The 18,909-nt window shown below is 30.1% G+C and overlaps 3 protein-coding genes and 1 non-coding gene across 4 annotated transcripts; 2 read left to right on the top strand and 2 right to left on the bottom strand.

Annotated features, from left to right (window-relative positions):
* Nucleotides 1–2,826: 2,826 nt before the first annotated feature.
* LOC103489361 (uncharacterized) lies at nucleotides 2,827–5,311 on the bottom strand. Its single transcript, XM_008448501.3, has 2 exons — nucleotides 4,792–5,311; nucleotides 2,827–3,562 (listed from the first exon to the last, which is right to left on the bottom strand). Exons 1-2 carry the CDS (start codon nucleotides 5,125–5,127, stop codon nucleotides 3,092–3,094), a joined length of 807 nt encoding a protein of 268 aa, XP_008446723.2. The 5' UTR covers nucleotides 5,128–5,311; the 3' UTR covers nucleotides 2,827–3,091.
* A 3,024-nt stretch (nucleotides 5,312–8,335) lies between these two features.
* LOC103489362 (uncharacterized) lies at nucleotides 8,336–9,450 on the bottom strand. Its single transcript, XM_008448502.3, has 2 exons — nucleotides 9,012–9,450; nucleotides 8,336–8,916 (listed from the first exon to the last, which is right to left on the bottom strand). The coding sequence occupies exons 1-2, from the start codon at nucleotides 9,339–9,341 to the stop codon at nucleotides 8,443–8,445; spliced, it is 804 nt and encodes a 267-aa protein (XP_008446724.2). The 5' UTR covers nucleotides 9,342–9,450; the 3' UTR covers nucleotides 8,336–8,442.
* A 2,318-nt stretch (nucleotides 9,451–11,768) lies between these two features.
* On the top strand, nucleotides 11,769–11,840 carry TRNAH-GUG (transfer RNA histidin (anticodon GUG)). Its single transcript has one exon. It is a non-coding gene; the product is annotated as a tRNA-His (tRNA).
* Nucleotides 11,841–14,399: 2,559 nt separating this feature from the next.
* LOC103489363 (calcium-dependent protein kinase 1) lies at nucleotides 14,400–18,893 on the top strand. The gene is made up of 7 exons (XM_008448504.3): nucleotides 14,400–16,263; nucleotides 16,584–16,727; nucleotides 16,844–16,996; nucleotides 17,158–17,273; nucleotides 17,791–17,958; nucleotides 18,123–18,347; nucleotides 18,478–18,893. The coding sequence occupies exons 1-7, from the start codon at nucleotides 15,465–15,467 to the stop codon at nucleotides 18,598–18,600; spliced, it is 1,728 nt and encodes a 575-aa protein (XP_008446726.2). The 5' UTR covers nucleotides 14,400–15,464; the 3' UTR covers nucleotides 18,601–18,893.
* The last annotated feature ends 16 nt before the right edge of the window (nucleotides 18,894–18,909 follow it).

Genomic DNA, 18,909 nt, shown 5'->3' with positions numbered 1-18,909 from the left:
CAAATAAACTTTTAAACAATTTAAACCATTAGTTATGTTGTTTCAAAACACTTCAATTTTCTTTTTCGTAGATGACTTATTTTTTAAATTATACGCTATTCGAATTAAATCAATCACACTTTTAGAAGAAATGTATTTGATTCATAATCAATTTGTATATTTTCATCTTGTGAATTTAATAATTTATTCTTTTTTTTTTTTATAGTGATTCGATAGAAATCGAATCCATAAGTGTCAGACGTTATAGAGAGACTGAGATCAACAACACCAAAAGAAGATTAATAAGATCAAAAGTCAAGCTTCTCATTCAAATAGAATTTATTGGCAAAAGGAAAGTAATTAAGTAACAACTACCATCTTTAAGAAATTTTGAATTAATTACTACTTAAAATTGAGATCGATTATAAATTCAAATACGTCTTGAATGAAATATGAATAAAAAGTACAGTTGATAAATTCTTAATGTCGTATCTCTTCACGTAAACGCTGGATAGAATAAACTATAGGAAATTAGCCGAATAGACCTAGTTTCATCCTCACAAAAATAGAGCAAATTTTGCATCGAATACAATAAATTTGCATGCATCTAATTTTGTTTGGAGGTATCTACTTGAGTTCTACCTACCATATTATGATTTTATGAATGAAAGATTCTCCAAAATGTACATGATTAGGCCGATGCATAAATGAATCAAATATTTATGAATCAAAGTTTACAAAAAGATTAGGTGGTTTAGAAAGCAATACGAACAAATGTATTTTATTATTATTTAAATCTTAAGATTAATAGAAACATCATAACCAAGGAAATTTATTTCAACCTGCCGTCCAAAAGAGTGTGAGGTTGTAAAAGAACATTTATAATTATTTATGACTGTCCTAATTACTAAAGTTTGACCCAAATATAATTCGACGCATTTATTTTACCTAAACTCAATGGGCCAATGTAACTGTTACCCATGCTATAAATTAGCAAATTAGAGGTTATGGACTTGTTTATACTTTCTTTCTTTATATTCACTACTACTACAAATTTGATCTTTCTTGATGCACGCAAAATTTGATTTCTCATGGTAAAGGACAATCAAGAAAACTATTTTTCTTGATACAATGTTTATCTTGACGGTCATGTACGTCAAGAAAAGTTCCTATATTTTGTTAAAAAAATACGAAATTTCGTAAAAAAATGTGGATTATTAATTTCCTTGATGGACAAAGTTCCTTTAGTTTCGTTGATGGTACGCAAACGTCAAGAAAACTATTTCTCGATGGACACTAAACATAATAGATAATATATTAGTTGACGGGCAATGTCCATCCAAATAGCTAGGTTTTCTCGATGGACAAAATCCATCTATGGATGAATTTTCTTGATTTGCAATGGCCATCATCGAAAAAAAATTAATATATTTGTTTTGGATTTCTTCATGGGTTTAGAATTTTCTTGATGGACATATTAAATTAACACTACTCTAATTTTATCATTTTTCTTATTAATTTTTAATTTCTTAAAAAAAAAGTAAAGTCAAATGGTTACGTACATAACTTGAATAAATTTTTTTCTAATATTAAATTAATAAATCCATTTACATTTAAAATTTATTTAAGAAAATTCATTAGATATAAAAGACCAATTGGTGTAGTCATTAATTAAATTTAAAATTATTTAATTTATTGTTATATCTATTAGTTATTTAATCAATTAATTACCTTTATTTATATGTATCTCTTGTATGGTCTCAATACAATAAGATATCGTTATACGATAACATATCAAAATTTCAAAATTTAGATGGATATCTTTTCCTAGATTTATGTCTGATGGTTCGAAATTAACCTAAACTCACCTTTAATAACATAAAATTAATAATATGTTATTTAGGTGTATGAGTTTAAAAATATTTATAATAAGATAAGAGTCTCCTATTTATTTTATTTTACATACAATTATCTTCATTTTATATACCTTTTTTTAATAGTTTGACTTGTAAGTTGTAACAAATGAGTAAAATATCTATAAGTATTACAATATATCCAAGAACGGATAGAAATTGATATTACACATTCATGAATATATCCCGCTATTCTTACAAACGCTCGTAAAAGATAATATATCATCAATTTTTTTTACTAATAAATATACATTCATCACTTAGTTTTTTTTTACTAATAAATATACATTCATCACTTAGTTTTGAAGTAAAAACGACTTAATTATTAATTTAAATAAAATTTTTAACTTTGAAAAATATTTATCGATATCGATATATTTGTAAAATTAAAATTTCGATATCAACAATATTTTAGTCCATGTTAAAAAAATAAATAAATAAAATATTACTATATTTTATAAACATATTTAGACTAGTATTGCTATAATTTTATAATTAATTTTAAATTTGTTTTTTCGCGCATTACTATATTAATTGAACTAGTGAAATAATAAAAATGAGGCTAACTTGGGAGTTGAATGCATGCAAGACATGGTGCCAAAGGATATACTTCATCCCTTCACCAATTATATAGCCAACAATCAACTTTGATATTTGTACTTTGTAGTGCATAGATAAGTATATATAAAGGTCGAGGGCTCATTCCTTGTCTGGTTTTCAATTTATTTAGGTGGAAGGTTCAATCCTCAAAATAACCTTGTCGAGGTTTTGACTCTCGACCTTCTCTCTTCTTTGATAAACTTCTGAATACTTTAAAAAAAGGACTGTATTTCTTTAGTCAGTTTCGTCACATAGGGATATAATATGATATATGTGTATATATTGCCCCACGTGGCCACATTGTGACATATGATTATAACAAGTCAATGTTATTATCTTCCAAGAAAAATTATTTGATTAAGACCAGAGAGAAGTTTTGAAATTACCTAAAAGCCCCCTAGAACAACACAACAATCAATTCAAATATCTAAAACTAAATTCTTCAATGATCACAACTCCCAGCATGTTATTATATTTTTTGTAGAGCTGACTGTACTACACATATTTCAACATCATCCAGAAAAAGCTAAACAGACATACAAGGATTCAATTAGAGTAAAGTTGACTGGATAATAATTTTACATAATTGACTCATGAGCCTAAAATACAAAGGGAATAAGGGCTTTGATATGTTGAGGGAAGTCTTCAAATTTAGAGACGTACCATTTCCATGTGGCGTAGCTTCTTCCACCCAGATAGATAGCAGTGGCAATGGCGAAGAAGAACGAGTAAAATGTCTGAGAGATGAGAGCGAAGCCGAAATACACGGTTATTTCGAACAGGTAGTGAGGGCAAATGACGATGCCGAAGAGGCCACCTTTCGGAATTTTGTAGCCTGTTTCTCCTTTCTTTCTAGTTTGAGACAAAAGAATGTGGTGGTACATGTTACCAATAATGCCTATTAGAAACAGAGCAATTCCAACGTTCTTCAGATCGATGGTTGGCTCTGGAAGTGCTTTTGACAGCTGTTGAGCGTATATCATAAGGGCTGTAGAAGAGAAGTAGCTGAGGGAGATTATGGATGCTGAATCGAGTACCATTTTGCCGCTGTATTTGTGGACAAACAGTACCTGTAGAATAATTTATAAGACTTCCAAGTTCCAACGAACTGTGAAGTTAAATCGGGTATTTCTATAATTTAGCTAATAAGATATCTGCAGCAGTACCCAGTGAGGAAAGAAGTATTATTAATTTACTAGAAAAAGAAAGAGAAACGTCACAAGGAAGAGAAAGAAGAAAATTTTAAAAATTTTTAAAAATTTATGAGATGAAATTACCTTATTTCAAAATGTCCTCTTCCATGAGTTTATAAAAATAATTCTTTTTCAAAACTACTTTTTCTTTCTCTCTTTCTTTCTTTTTTTTCCCTAAAAAATCACTATTTCTTAAAAGTAGTAATAAATTTCTTTTAACAAAATATTTATATTTAGGTTCGAACAAAACAAAAAAATCATTAATTGTTAAATATTTATATTCGATTTGATAAAAGAAATTTGTGGAACAAAGAAAAACGATTTTCAGTTATGGGAAAATCTGAGTAAATAATTTATATTTATTTATTATTTTTAGAAAAACATATACAAATCTTTGTATTTTTAATATTATGATAATTTAATCTATATTGTAAAAATTATTAGTAAGATCCGATGAGATTTTTTGTATGAAGGATAAACCATTTAGACCAAATCACTACAAATGTAAAAGCATACAAACTAAACTCGTTTTAAACTAAAATTCGGCGACTAACTTATTATTTATAAAAGATTAGGACAGAAAAATGGTTTTTAACTTCGATTCTAAACCAAAATTCACCGACTAACTAATTATTAAAAAGATTAGGACAGAAAAATGGTTTTTAACAGAGATGGAGGATTCGAATGCAAGTCGAGCTATCCGCCAAGATTTTAATGATGATGACTCATGAAGTTTATCAAGAAATTGAACGTCAACAAAACTATGCTTCTTGTCCAAGTTCCAAAAATAGATCGTACTGCTTTTTTAAAAAAAATAATAAATAATGACTCTCACGATTAAACAAATCAATAAAATTCAAATCAAATAAAAAAATACACAGCAAGATCAACACGTTCTGAAAAAATCCCTGATTCTCGTTCGACGGAGTACCAAAAACGAATCAAACAACATTGAATAACTAATTCTTCACAAGAAAACAAATCGTAAAGAATCAATCACAAACACATAGCAAGAACTTTCATTCAACATCATAAAAATCCATTTCTAGGTTTAGATTAAATTCCAGATCTCGAATTATAAACAAAATCAGCAAGAAATAGCTTACCTCAAAGTCGCGCTTGAAGAAATGGAGAGTGAGAGCTGACTTAAGCAGAAGAACTCTCCAATCGTCGTTCGGAAAGAACCAGAACGACGCAGCGCCAGCGAGAGCTGCAGGAGTATAAAGCAGGAGCATCCCTAATCTTGACGAAATCCTGAGTTGCTCTGAGTTAGATGATTTGGTAGCACTATTACTCGTATTCCAGAACTTCGAATACTGCAAATGCGTTCCTCTCGCTTCCGAAAGCCCTATGACCGCTACCACCGCCGAACTCACCACCGTCATCACGTTAACTAACAGTGATGGCGGCATCGGAAAGAAAAACGCCGATAAAGCATTCATTGCAGCCGTTAACTGAAGTGGTGAAGCCTTTGAGTAAAATCCCGTAACTCTCGTTTTGAAGCTTTTGAGAAAGAGAGGAGTAAGGATTTATAGAAATAGAAAGGATGTGAAGGCGCAGGGGGTATTTTCGTAAATTCCTCAAAGGTGTTATCGCACGGAAGAACCGAGAAGGTTGAAAAATATATTGTATTCGATAACTATTTTTAAAATAGTTTTTGAAGATAACAAAATCTATAAAATATCAAAATTATTTACTAAATATAAAAAAAAATGATAAATTTGACCCAAAAGAAAAAATTAGCATATAAAAATTTCAGATTCTATCAATAATAGACATAGCTAAACACCAATTTGCTTATATCAATTATATTATTATATTTAAAGATGTCTCCTTTAGAATCCACTATAAATGTAAAAAATCTCGATTTCGTAAAATGTGTCAAAAAAAAAAATAAATTGAAAATGACGTGACAAAAAGATGATAACAATTTCAAATTTTAGAATTTTTGCATTACTGTTTCGTTTTTTGTGGTACCACATTATAATTGTTTTGATAACATATATCTTGAAAGGTTCACTGTTATACAATTTATAAACTGAAAAATTGCATCAGATGACAAAAGAATCTAGAAAATAACAGTTTATAGCACTCTTATTTCTTTAAATAATTAGATATATCGTAGTTATCCGTTTTTAAATTTGCTATTTTTACAACTCAAAAAACTGTAGTTATATAAACTCTATTATCATACTTTTTTTAAAAAAATATTTCTCCAAATATCCTATTTAAATTTAGATTATTATTATGGTTTTTGAAGCAAAACGTCGTCGTCTTGCTTCAGACGCGAAACATTACAAAATCTCAGATTCTCTCTAATATATTATTTAATTTAGAGAAAAACAAAAGCGATCATTTAGCTTCAAATTATTGGAGCTGGTGACCCACAGTATCCTTCCCAGACCATCACTCATCATAGATATTTATATACTGAAATTAAATCAGCTTTCTTCTACAACTTGCAAATTATATATATATATATATATATATAACAAAACGATCTGTCACGTCAAATTATTTAAAGAAATTAATTATCTGCCCTATAAATCGGATTTTTATAGTTTTGTCCATATTAAATTCTCCATTTTGTTTATATATATATATACACACACACACACACACACATATACATATATATGCAAGCAAATGATTTTTCTTGATGAATTGGTTACAACGTTGAAAGCGATTACGATAGAAAGTTTTAGATTTACGAATGAAGATGAATTACATACGGCCATTTGATTGTACGGTTAGAACTTCAAAGACTATATTTTATAGGTAGATTTTATGGTCTTTTTTATTGGTTTCGTTAAAAAATCGACCGACCATTGATTTTTTTTACTTATATTAATATGTTGATATATTTAGAAAAAAAAAACGATTTAGTGATAAACACGTATGCGACCAATTAAAAGTATAAAGTTAAATCATTTTTAAGATGGTCGTAGTTTATTTTAAACATTACGCTCATGCACATATCATACATACTTCTAGCTCAATCATAATATTTTAATAAGGTGTGTGTTTGTCGAGATATATATATGTATGTATATGTATATGTATAAAGATTGGATATAAAGTTGTATTAAATGCGTATGGGCAATAAATAAATGCTTGAAATTGATTGATTGCAACGTGGTTAAATTCAATTCACGTATTTATTATATTTTATTCTTTTGGCTTTTAGATATAGAAATGTTTTTAGCAGAAAATGTTTAGAAAAATTAAATCCGTTTAAAGAAATATTGAACTTGTAATTTTCACGACTCTCTCGTACTGTGGTAGATTACGGGTCATGTTTATCTGAATGAAAACGTAATAGATTAACGAGAATAAAGAAAAAATTTGTTCAATGTAATTACTTTGGAGTTATATTGGTTACTTTGTGTTATACAATTGTACTGATATGGAGAATCCATGTTGAAATCTATAATGCTAAAACACAATGCTATATTAAGGATGCTCCAATTCGATTACGTGTGAGAATTATTATGTTTTATCGTTAACGTTATCGATATAGTTATCATTAGAACATATTATTGTTACTGTAGCAGCTGAAAGTTTTTCGATTTTGACATATTTATTGTTATATCCTTAGAGGTAGAATTAACGGTCGGTATTGATAACAGTAACTATAATTTTAGAAAATGTAACTTTAACTATACACAACCAATCACTTTTGCAACGTAAACTCATCATCATTGGTCCATCAAGGGAATTTCATTAGGATTAGGAAAGGTTGGACAGATTGTTGTTATTATTGTTATTTTACATGTATATAAGTATTTTAAAAAAGATGAAATTCTCCATAAATTATATTTATTGTTACATTTCAATAATGCAATTTGTTTCATAAAAATAAGTTTGACCAAACCAAGGCACAAACCAACCAAACATTTCCAAAATTTATATACTTTTACGGTTGTTTTTCTCCTAAAGGAAAGTTTATAAAATCTCATCTCATTACATGTTTTCACATTTTAAAAGTTTTAAAATTGCTATACTATCCTTTAAGTTTAGAGAATTGAAATGATAGAAACTAAAAGTTGTATACATCTCAAAATTATTACTATTTTTTTTCTCAAAACAAATAAAATTAATTTAAATTATTATTTAGGAAAATTATAAAAAAATAGCAAATTTAAATTTTAGATTTATCAATAGAAGACATTGATAGACAGTGATAGAAATTTATCGATTTCTATCATTGATATAATCCAAAATTTTGCTATATGTTGTAAACATTTTAGTTTATTTTGTTATATTTGAAAATGTCTCTATTATTTACTCATTTAATTAAACGGTTAATATTTGGAATGAACTAAATAAATAATTATTGTCGGTACAAGACCAATTTTTCATATTTAGTCGACTTATCTTAAATTGTTCATAGAATTCAAATTTCAATTTCATCGTAACATTAAATTTCTTTAGATATTGACCTAAGAGACGAATCAAATTCCTCATGTTAACTTTAATTAAACTTTATTTTTTTTCTCTCAAAATTTTGCGAAAAATATATAGAGATTTTCATAGAACTAAGTTGTTTGACATTTTTATCGACACTAACAACTATTAAGACCAATATACCACAAATGTGTGTATAGTATCGAATGTTGTTTTGATCAAAGTAATTAAAAAAGACAAACAAACAATTAACATAATTCTTCATAAACAACATTGAATAACTAATTCTTCACAAGAATAGTAAGAGAAAAAAAAAAGACAATTTAGTGACAAACAAACAATTGACATAATTAGAACACAAAGGGGAGAAGGGCTTTAACATGGATAGGGAAGTCTTCAAACTTAGAGACATACCATTTCCTAGTGGCATAGCTTCTCCCAGTCAAATACAAAGCAGTGGCTAAGGCAAAGAACAACGAGTAAATTGTTTGAGAGATGAAAGCAAACCCAAAGAACTCAATTATCTCAAACAGATAATGAGGGCAAATGACAAAGTTGAAGAGGCCTCCTTCGGGAATTTTGTAGCTTGTTTCTCCTCCTTTCCTTGTTCCTGACAAGAGATAATGATGGTAAAAGTTCCCAACAATGCCTATCAGAAACAAACCAACCCCAATGATTTTCAGATCGATGGGTGGCTCCGGAAGAAGGCCTTGTGAAAGGTGTTGAGTGTATATCATGATCGCTGTGGAGGAGAAATAGCTGAAGGAGATTGTAATTACTGAGCCTATTGCCATTTTGCTGCTGTATTTGTGAAGAAACAGTACCTGCATGCATGTGTGTGTATAAAAGTTTCAATCAATGGTTGTTATTGTGTGGAGAAACAAATAGGAAAAAAGATGACGAGTAGATTATTAATTACCTCAAGGTTTCTCTTGAAGAAATGCAAGACGATAGCAGACTTAAGCACAACAATCCTCCGATCTTCATTTGGAAACAACCAAAACGACACAACGCCGACGAGAAACGCCGGCATATAAGCTAGTAACATTCCTAACTTAGCCGACAAGTTAAAAGATTTCCGATCAGTATTCGCATTATTATTATTATTCCAGAACTTGGAATACTGCAGATGCTTCCCTCTAGCTTCCGATAGCCCTACCACCGCCACAATCGCCGAGCTCACCACCGTCATCACGTTCACAAATGCCGAAGACGGCGGCGGAAAAACAAACTCCGATAAAGCATCCATCAAATTCCTCTGTGTAAATATTTTGTTTTATCTACAAACAAATTATCTGCTTGATTGTTCGAAGCAATGGTGAGGGCTTTTATAGAAATTGGGTAATGGGTACGTACTTGCATGTTCATATATATTTTTCAAACTTAAGTTTACGACACAAAATTCAAGTTTTCTTTTTCTTTTTCATCATATGTGTTTTTGTGTATAGTCAAAGACTCAAAATCAATAAAGATTGAGTTCATATTTTTGTATGAAAAGGGCAGTGTTTTGTTTCAAAATTCAAGCGCCGTGTTAGGGTTTTTGAGCTTTCTATGCTTTTCATACAGAAACTATTGAAGTTGGCAGTCAACGTAAGTTACCATTATTGTTGTTATAATTGGTTTGGACTAATGATATCAATTATCACCGACGTACCAAAATGTGATCTACAAATGTCATGGGAATAATCTAGGTCAATGCTTATAAATATATAGTTTTGGAAAAGCTTTTCAACTAAATCTACCACTTAACACTTAAAATCTAGGAAAGTTTGTAAAAATAGCAACAAAAAAAAAAATTATGATTATAGAGTCTATTTAGTACATTTTTTAAATTGCAAAAATAGCAAAATCTAAACGTGGATAGTCATATGTTAGTTCTATGATATATCTAATTACTTTGTTATATTTGCAATATGCAAAAAAGATGTGTTATGTGTTGCTTTTTTCTAAAATATTTTGTCATCGAATGAAATTTTCCTATAATTAAACCACTTGATCATACGGATTAGTTTTTATCTATACTTTCTTTTTCAAAATTTTGATAAATATAGGAAAATTTCATATTAATATACCGATAATAAATATTAATAGATACTGATTTGCTTCTATCAGTCACATTGATAGAATACAAAACTATAAATTATGAATTTCAGTCACTTTGATAGACGTGATATAAGTTTATCAGTTTCTATCATTGATAGAATTTAAAATTTTGCTATAGGTTGTAAATATTTTAATTTATTTTACCATATTTGAAAATATCTATTGTTTATGTGTAATATCAAGATCCAATCATTCTCAAATCGATAGAAATTCATTGGTTTATTTTCTTTTTAACTTCAATAAATGTGGACAAGAAATTCCAACCTCTAACGTTATCGTGATATTTAACAAAAATGAAAAACAATATATAATAAAATCATAATTTGATTGGTTTTCATATATATTATTGAACGCCATTTTCCAAAGAGGAGACTTTGACAAATTATTAAGGATACCAATGAAAAAGGGAATTGGAGGCATCTGACTTAGAATGAGTCCATAGGTGACCTAATTTCCATTGTTCACACTTCACAATTACTTTATTTAATTTAGCTTTTTGATTCAATAAAAATACAGTTATATTTCATGATAGTGTTTAACAACACATGTACTCAAGAATTGGGTTCTTAATTTAAACAATTATTGTAAATGTGTTCTATTTATAAACTATAAACCATGAAACTTTTTTTTTATTAACATGAAATTTTCAAATTGCATAATGAATTAAAACATATTTACAAATTATAGTAAAGTATCATTTTCAATATCTTACTTTTATTAGTATCTATTATTGATAAAATCTAAAATATCGCTATATTAGTAAATATTTTTTTCAACATTTTGGTCATTTACAATAATTTTTATTTATCAATTGATTTTAAGTTGATGTTAACGATTAATTTATGAATATTTTAAGTTTTTCTAAAATTTATTTTTTTTTGTAATTATCTTTTTGTTATATTATATTATTGACAATAAATTACATTAATAATATATTATTTAAATTTAAGAAAATGAGATAGTTTCTTCTAAAAAAATAACGACAAAACTAATTTATAGAGAGATAGTTGCAAATATAGTATTTAGATTTAAAATAACTAGGTATATAACAATATTTTTAAAAAGTTAAGTCAAAGTTTATCAACAATATACCATGTTACAAATATTTGTTTATTACCAATAAATTGTAAGAATTTATTAGTGATAGAAATCTATTTAAGATAAACTTTGTTATATTTGCAATATAATTTTAAATGTTAGTGTATATTTAATATTTATTCCTAAAATTAATTATTCATATAAGGAAATAAAACAACGGAAGCCCATTTTAGGGTCATAAAGGCCCACTAAAAAGACATACTAAAACTCTATCCACTAAGCAGACCACCACGTGCACCTTCCCGGTTTTTAGGGACTAAATTGTACATAGGCAATGAATGAAAATTACGAAGTTAATAAATATACATTATTATTATATAAAATATTTTCTTAAGTTTAAAAAAGGAAAATATTTTAAAACAGAGAGAAAAATTCATTAGAAAAAAAAAAATTCATGAACTTTATTAGTTATTAAAAAAATCACAAACAAAACATTTTAAAAATAAATTAAAATTAATTTTTGTAAGAAAAATATGTGGCTGTAGTTTAGTGGTAAGAATTCCACGTTGTGGCCGTGGAGACCTGGGCTCGAATCCCAGCAGCCACACGACCGTGTAAATTTTGTGATTTAGATCTTTAAAATACTTTTTATTGTTACTTTTATTTAGGAAAATCCATTACGTATTATATGGTTATGCCCTAATAACAGCTAATGAAATTTAAGTTCCAAAAATTACAATAGCTAAACGAAACCGTAGTGAAGACGCCCCGAACAGCCGGCGGCGGCGGAAATTGCGGAATTATTCAATGGCCATCGGAACCCTTCGACTCCTTTGATAGAGAGCCCCATTTTCCATTTTTCATTCTCTTTTTGGAAATATTAATATTTTGTTTGTTCTAATAATCATTATTCTTTTGTGAAAATAGATAAATAACTTTTATAAATAATTTTTTATTTCGTCGAATTATCCAAAAAAAAAAATTAAATAACAAAATTTCTAAAAATATTTATAAATATAACAAAATATCACCATCTATTTGAAATAGGTCACAACGTCTACATGATACATATAAACATAGATAGTAGTTTATCTTAGTCTATCGTGATCAATCATAGATAAACTATGATATTTTCTTATATTTTATAAATATTTTAGTTCATTTTGTTATAATTGAAAACAAAATATATTTTTATTCAAATTTAAATAGCTAAAATATAATATTACACCATGTAAAGTTTATTAAGCTTACCAAAAGAAAGAAGGAAACATTCAAGACTAAAAAGATCAAATGATAGAGCTAAAATTTTGTTGAAATTTGTGGTAAAACTAATCAAACTTACATTAGTTTTGATATAGTTTGGGGTTTTATAAAGTCAAATTGGTAGTTAATTAGTGAAAAATGAATAAATTAGCAAATGTATAGTCATATTTACATGTGGAGTGGAGATGCCACTTTGAATAAATAGATATTTTTAATCGATTTGTTTGAAATATATTGAATTTAATGTGTCAAGTGTCTTGTGTCAATGTTTATGTTAATTAATAAAACAATGACTTAATGTTGGTACCAATAACTTATTAAGAAAATTTTTAAAATATTTAAATTGGGTATTTTAAAAGTTGGAATAAAGACCCATTAATTGACTATTTTTTCCTATTTGGAATTTTCTACATTTTTTTTCCATCTTACCCTCTAAATTGATTTTAAATTATCCATTAGGTTATTTTTCCAGTATAATAAGATAGGACGGTGGTGATACCAATACTATTGTCGAACCCACTTTGACAACAATACTTAAATTTAATGTTCAATCTCAAAACAAATAACAAAAATTAAATCAATGATATTATCCATTTATATATAAATTCTCGTGATATAATTTTTAAAATCATTCGAACGACTTCATACCAAAATATATTATAATCCATTTTTATTTCATTTATCTTTTCTAACATTTAAAAATATTTTGTTCCATTACATTGAATAATAATGATAAAAAAAAGAAAAGTAATGTTATGATATGTACTAAAGGCAAACATTGATCTGCAAGATGAAACTTTATTAATTAAGCAACATTATTTTAGTAGAAAAGAGGAAACTTTTATCATTGCACATATAATATTTATGAATATTAATTTAAGTTTGTGGGAAATTATATTTAAATAAAAAATTATGTAAAAAGACAAACAACCTATTGATCATCAACTCTTTTTTTTTTTTTTTTTTTTTTGACAACTTATGTGAAATACAGTGAACAAGCCAATTGGCTAATTTTGACAAATTTTGACAAAGATTTTTATTAGCAAGAATAAGTAAGTAAAGAAGTTTACTAATTATTTGTGTATGAAAAAAATCTAATTAAAACCATAATTATTATTAACATTCTCAAAGCAAAAACCCTATAGTGAAAACCATGCAAAAATTTTTTTATTATAAATACAAACTAACATATCCTTAGAAAATGAAAAGACATACGAGTATTGGCATATATGTAATACATATTAGCTGACTCCCAATATCTATAGTTCTTTTTTTTATGGAAGATCTATTCATAATATAGTAATAGCTATTCCATTTATTGGTGACATAAAACCGACTTGATTTTTATTGGACTCAGTAAAGGATTTTCATCTTTTACCTTTAAGTTGCCTCTCTTTGATTGAATTGTTTAGACTAATCTCTTCATAGCTGTTTAGACTAGTCTCTTGTCTACATTGTCTCGAGGTAACTATGTAAAACCATTATCTACCGTGGAAATCTAATATTTTAATTCAAAGTAAACCATGTCTCAATTCCTCACCATCCTTCTCTCCCTTTACATAACTATATATATATATATATATATATATATATATATATATATATATATATATATATATATATATATATATATATATATATAAAGCAAGTAGGGGAAAAAAGTCTAACCTAACAAAATTTAACCAACACAACTGCAAAAGAGAAAAAAGAAACAAAGTTTTGGTTGGACAATAATGTCCACCTATACATAGAGACAAAATGGTAAAGGGAAAAAAACAATCCAACTAAAAAAGATATGAACTTTAGAATCAATTCGGATGTAAATTTATGGACTTGAAGCTAACTTAAACATTGCTCAACCAAAGTAGATACTTTCTAGTTTCAACTAAACGGGTCACTAGAAGGTCCATGAACAAAGGGAAGGATGAAAAAGGTTAAGAGGAAGAAGATGAATTTTAGTTTCTCAAAGTTACTGTTTTGCAAGTTGATATAGCTTAAAGAGAGAGACTTTGTCCAATTTGTGTCAATGAAGTCTTCAACCGAAGAGGCTGGGGGATTGAATTGAATTGAATTATCCAACTCAACGCGTTTTGGCGCAATAAAATTTCCTAAACCAAAAAAACCCATCACACTCGCAACCATGTTCCAATTTCATTCATTTTTCTTTTTATTTTTCTATGACAAGTCTTCGTACTTAGCAGACAAAACCCACCCATAAGCCTCACCGATTCTCTTTCTTCCTCTACCTTCAACAATCGACTTGCTCAACCACAGCTCGACTTTGTCTTCAGCTATGTCTTTATTGCTTATCGCTTTCTGTTCTTTGCTTAAAGATCCACGACCCCTTTGATTGTTTCCCCACGTGGGTCGATGAGTTTCTTTGACGACTTCAAATTTTTTTGCTGATTACATCCTCTGATTTATGGGTTTTTGTCTAGATTTGATTCTGGGTTGTGCTAAATAGTTTTTGGGAAGAGATTAGGGGAGTTTGGTGATGTGGGTTTTGTAGTTCATCTTCAGATTTGATTAGAAATAAGGATTGAGGCATTGACTTTTGTACTTGTTTACCTTTTTCTTCATCTTTTGGGTGTATCTCCTTTTTTAGCGTTTACTTTGTATTCGATTGCTCTGCCATTTCTTTACCAATTAGTGGTTCTCAAGTTTTGGGGATGATTCTAATTCCGATTCTTGATTCTGTTTGATGTTGTATATGGTTTGTTTATTGTAATTCTATGGTTACTTACTTTCTGAGCTTAGACCCAAGTCTTTGTTCCGTATATCCTACCGAGATTTCAGTGTGATGTTTTGGGGGTTGACTTGGAGAATTGTGTATTGATCTTTTGAAGATCGGATCTTAACTAGTTTGGTGTCAAATTGTCATAGAATCAATCACATCACATATAATTGAAATGTATCATTGTGCTTGAATTGAGGAAGTTGCTGGAAGGTTTTTGAGTTGTGGGAATCGATGGGGAATACTTGTGTAGGACCAAGCATTTCGAAGAATGGATTCTTTCAATCTGTGTCTGCTGCTATGTGGCGATCTAGATCTCCTGAAAACTCAGTTTCTCATCATACTAATGGAGAAAGTGTCCATGAGGTAGCAGCTAACGAACCTGAAACGCCTTTGCCTGTTCAAAACCAACCCCCTGAAAAAGTGACAATGCCAGAATCACAAGCCAAACCAGAACCGCCCTCAGAACCTAAGGTACGCCCTAACCCTGTTATGAAGAGAGTGGGTAGTGCTGGGCTTCGAGGTGGTTCGGTTCTACAGACAAAAACTGGAAACTTCAAGGAATATTACAGCTTAGGTAAGAAACTAGGCCAAGGACAATTTGGGACTACATATATGTGTGTGGAGAAGGCAACTGGGAAAGAGTATGCTTGTAAGTCAATTGCAAAGAGGAAGTTGGTCACCGAAGATGATGTTGAAGATGTGAGAAGGGAAATTCAGATAATGCACCACTTGGCTGGACACCCAAATGTTATATCGATCAAGGGTGCTTATGAGGATGCGGTTGCAGTTCAGGTAGTTATGGAGTTATGTGCTGGTGGTGAACTATTTGATAGGATCATTCAACGTGGACATTATACTGAAAGAAAGGCTGCTGAGCTTACTAGGACCATCGTTGGGGTCGTGGAGGCATGTCACGCTCTTGGAGTAATGCATCGAGACCTTAAGCCCGAAAATTTTCTCTTTGTCGGCAAGGAAGAGGAATCACTTCTCAAAACAATTGATTTTGGACTATCAGTATTCTTCAAACCAGGTATATAACTGTGATTCTTGACATAATAAATGTAATAGCCATCAGTTTGGTATCTCTCTAATAACATCTATATGGGCTGAGATGATATTTGTTACATGGTATTATTTAAAATCTATGGTGTTACTGACCAGGTACACTTAATGAATGTTTTATGAAGAGCTTTCTTGAAAAACCTATCTCACTAATTTTCATTTTAAAGAATTGGTTCAAAACTCTAGGACCCTGTATATGTCTGCAGTTTATGTGCATATGAATGTAAAACGGAATAATTGAACTGGGCTGTGATTTTAACTCTTCATACATGGATTATGTTCATTCAGGTGAAAAGTTCAATGATGTTGTCGGGAGTCCATACTATGTTGCACCTGAAGTTTTGCGGAAGCGCTACAGTCATGAAGCCGATGTTTGGAGTGCTGGAGTAATTATCTACATTCTACTAAGTGGAGTGCCTCCTTTTTGGGCTGGTAGGTTTGTTTTGATCCATTAATTTTTGGAAGTTTAACCTCAATACGTTGAACACTAATCTCTTGTTATAATCACTTTTCTCATCTCTTTCTGTTTTTCATGTTTCTATCTATAGAATCCGAGCAAGGGATATTTGAAGAGGTTCTGCATGGGGATCTGGACTTCTCTTCTGACCCTTGGCCCAGCATCTCTGACAGTGCGAAAGATTTGGTGAGAAGAATGCTTGTTCGAGACCCAAAAAGGAGACTTACAGCATATGAAGTTTTGTGTAAGCCATCTCTTGCATTTCATGTTCTATAGTTGTTAATCATATGTTAGAGTAATTTATGCAGCAGCTCTTTTAAGGCCTTAAATGCCGTTGAGATTCTTTTACCTATTTATTAGCGTTTTTTCTTGTTGTAATGTACTTACTAAGCTAATTCATTACAGGCCACCCTTGGGTTCAAGTCGACGGTGTGGCTCCTGACAAGCCACTTGACTCGGCGGTCTTGTCTCGCTTAAAGCAGTTTTCTGCCATGAACAAGCTCAAGAAAATGGCGATCAAGGTAAGCATTCGTATTTTCAACACCGGTAGCTGTTGGAAAGTCTGCATGTTTGCATAATTACACCTACCATCACTAACCAAGCAAAGTAGCTACTATGGACGTGGTAAATTTCTTTTGAAACAAGTGAACGCCGATAAGAAATCAAACCGAGGGAGTGCCTGAGAATTATAGGTTTCTCTAGTTGATTCTGATAAAAAAGCTAGAATTGTGTAAATTCAAAAGAAGTGTAGAGGTACTCCAAATAATGCCCCAAACCTTCATTCTTCTCTAACAGTCTTTGAAGATCTATAGTCCTTTCCTTTTCAACCAGACCTCCCATATTGTTGTGCTTGATAGCTTCAAATAATTTAGTTATCGAATATCGTGAAAGGCGAGAAGCAAGTCTTTCATGAAACTGGAGAACTTTTAGCAGATATAATAAAATGTTTTCATCCCCAAATGGAGAATGGTGAATTGTCATGAAATTGAATGCTTGTAGTGAAAGAGGACCCTAATTTTGTTTTTTTGAACTGTGTAGGTGATTGCGGAGAGCTTATCTGAAGAAGAAATTGCTGGGCTTAAAGAAATGTTCAAGATGATAGACACTGACAACAGCGGTCAAATCACTTTTGAAGAACTCAAAGCTGGACTGAAAAAATTTGGAGCTAATCTTAAGGAGTCTGAAATTTACGACTTAATGCAAGCAGTACGTTCATGCTTTCCAATACCACTTTTTCAAAATAGATTTGTAGTTTAATCTACCAGTATTTGTAGAGATTCACTTACTACACTGTAGAGCGTTTCTTTCTTAACTATGAACTCGGAAAGTCGACATGTTTTAAGTCTATTCATTATTGTATGAAATTGCAGGCGGATATAGATAACAATGGAACCATTGACTACGGTGAGTTCGTAGCTGCCACATTACATCTAAACAAAATAGAGAAGGAAGATCATCTTCTAGCGGCTTTTTCATATTTCGACAAGGATGGAAGTGGGTTCATTACGCACGACGAACTTCAACAAGCCTGTAAAGAGTTCGGGATAGAGGACCTTCAATTAGAAGAAATGATGCACGAGGTTGATCAAAACAATGTAAGTAGTTGAATTTCTTTCTACTTCTAGAAACAGACCTCGTAATTTGCAACTATTTGCACTTTCTATATTGAAGACGTTATCCAATGTGAATCGACTATAACAATCATCTCATAATTCTCCTTCACAGGACGGAACAATCGACTATAACGAGTTCGTGGCAATGATGCAAAAAGGAAATGTAACCAATGCTGGCAAGAAAGGTCTTCAAAGCACTTTCAGCATTGGCTTTAGGGAGGCTCTAAAACTTTAGTTTTCTATGTAAAGGTATCAATCAAGTTTAGTTTCTTTATTGTTCTTGCCTGCAAATTACTGTAGCAAGGAGTTGGGGCTGCTCGCCCGCTCGCTCTCATGCATTCAAAACCACGTCATTCATTTCGATCGATCTCTTCCTTTTTCCCGGTATTCTTGGCCAGAATCAACCTAAAACTTAGAGTACTATACAGAGAAAAAGGCATATATTTTTTCTTCTTTTTTCCCCTTACATTGTTTTGTATCATTATGTAAGACTTTTGATGAGTAATGGAAATTTGAATTCTGTTCTAAGAGTTTTTTAAATAAA

The sequence above is a fragment of the Cucumis melo genome, chromosome 10, assembly GCF_025177605.1.
Source record: "Cucumis melo cultivar AY chromosome 10, USDA_Cmelo_AY_1.0, whole genome shotgun sequence".
In the NCBI taxonomy this organism is placed as follows: domain Eukaryota; kingdom Viridiplantae; phylum Streptophyta; class Magnoliopsida; order Cucurbitales; family Cucurbitaceae; genus Cucumis; species Cucumis melo.
The sequence above is the reverse complement of the archived record's forward strand: the minus strand, read 5'-3'. Positions and strand labels throughout refer to the sequence as shown.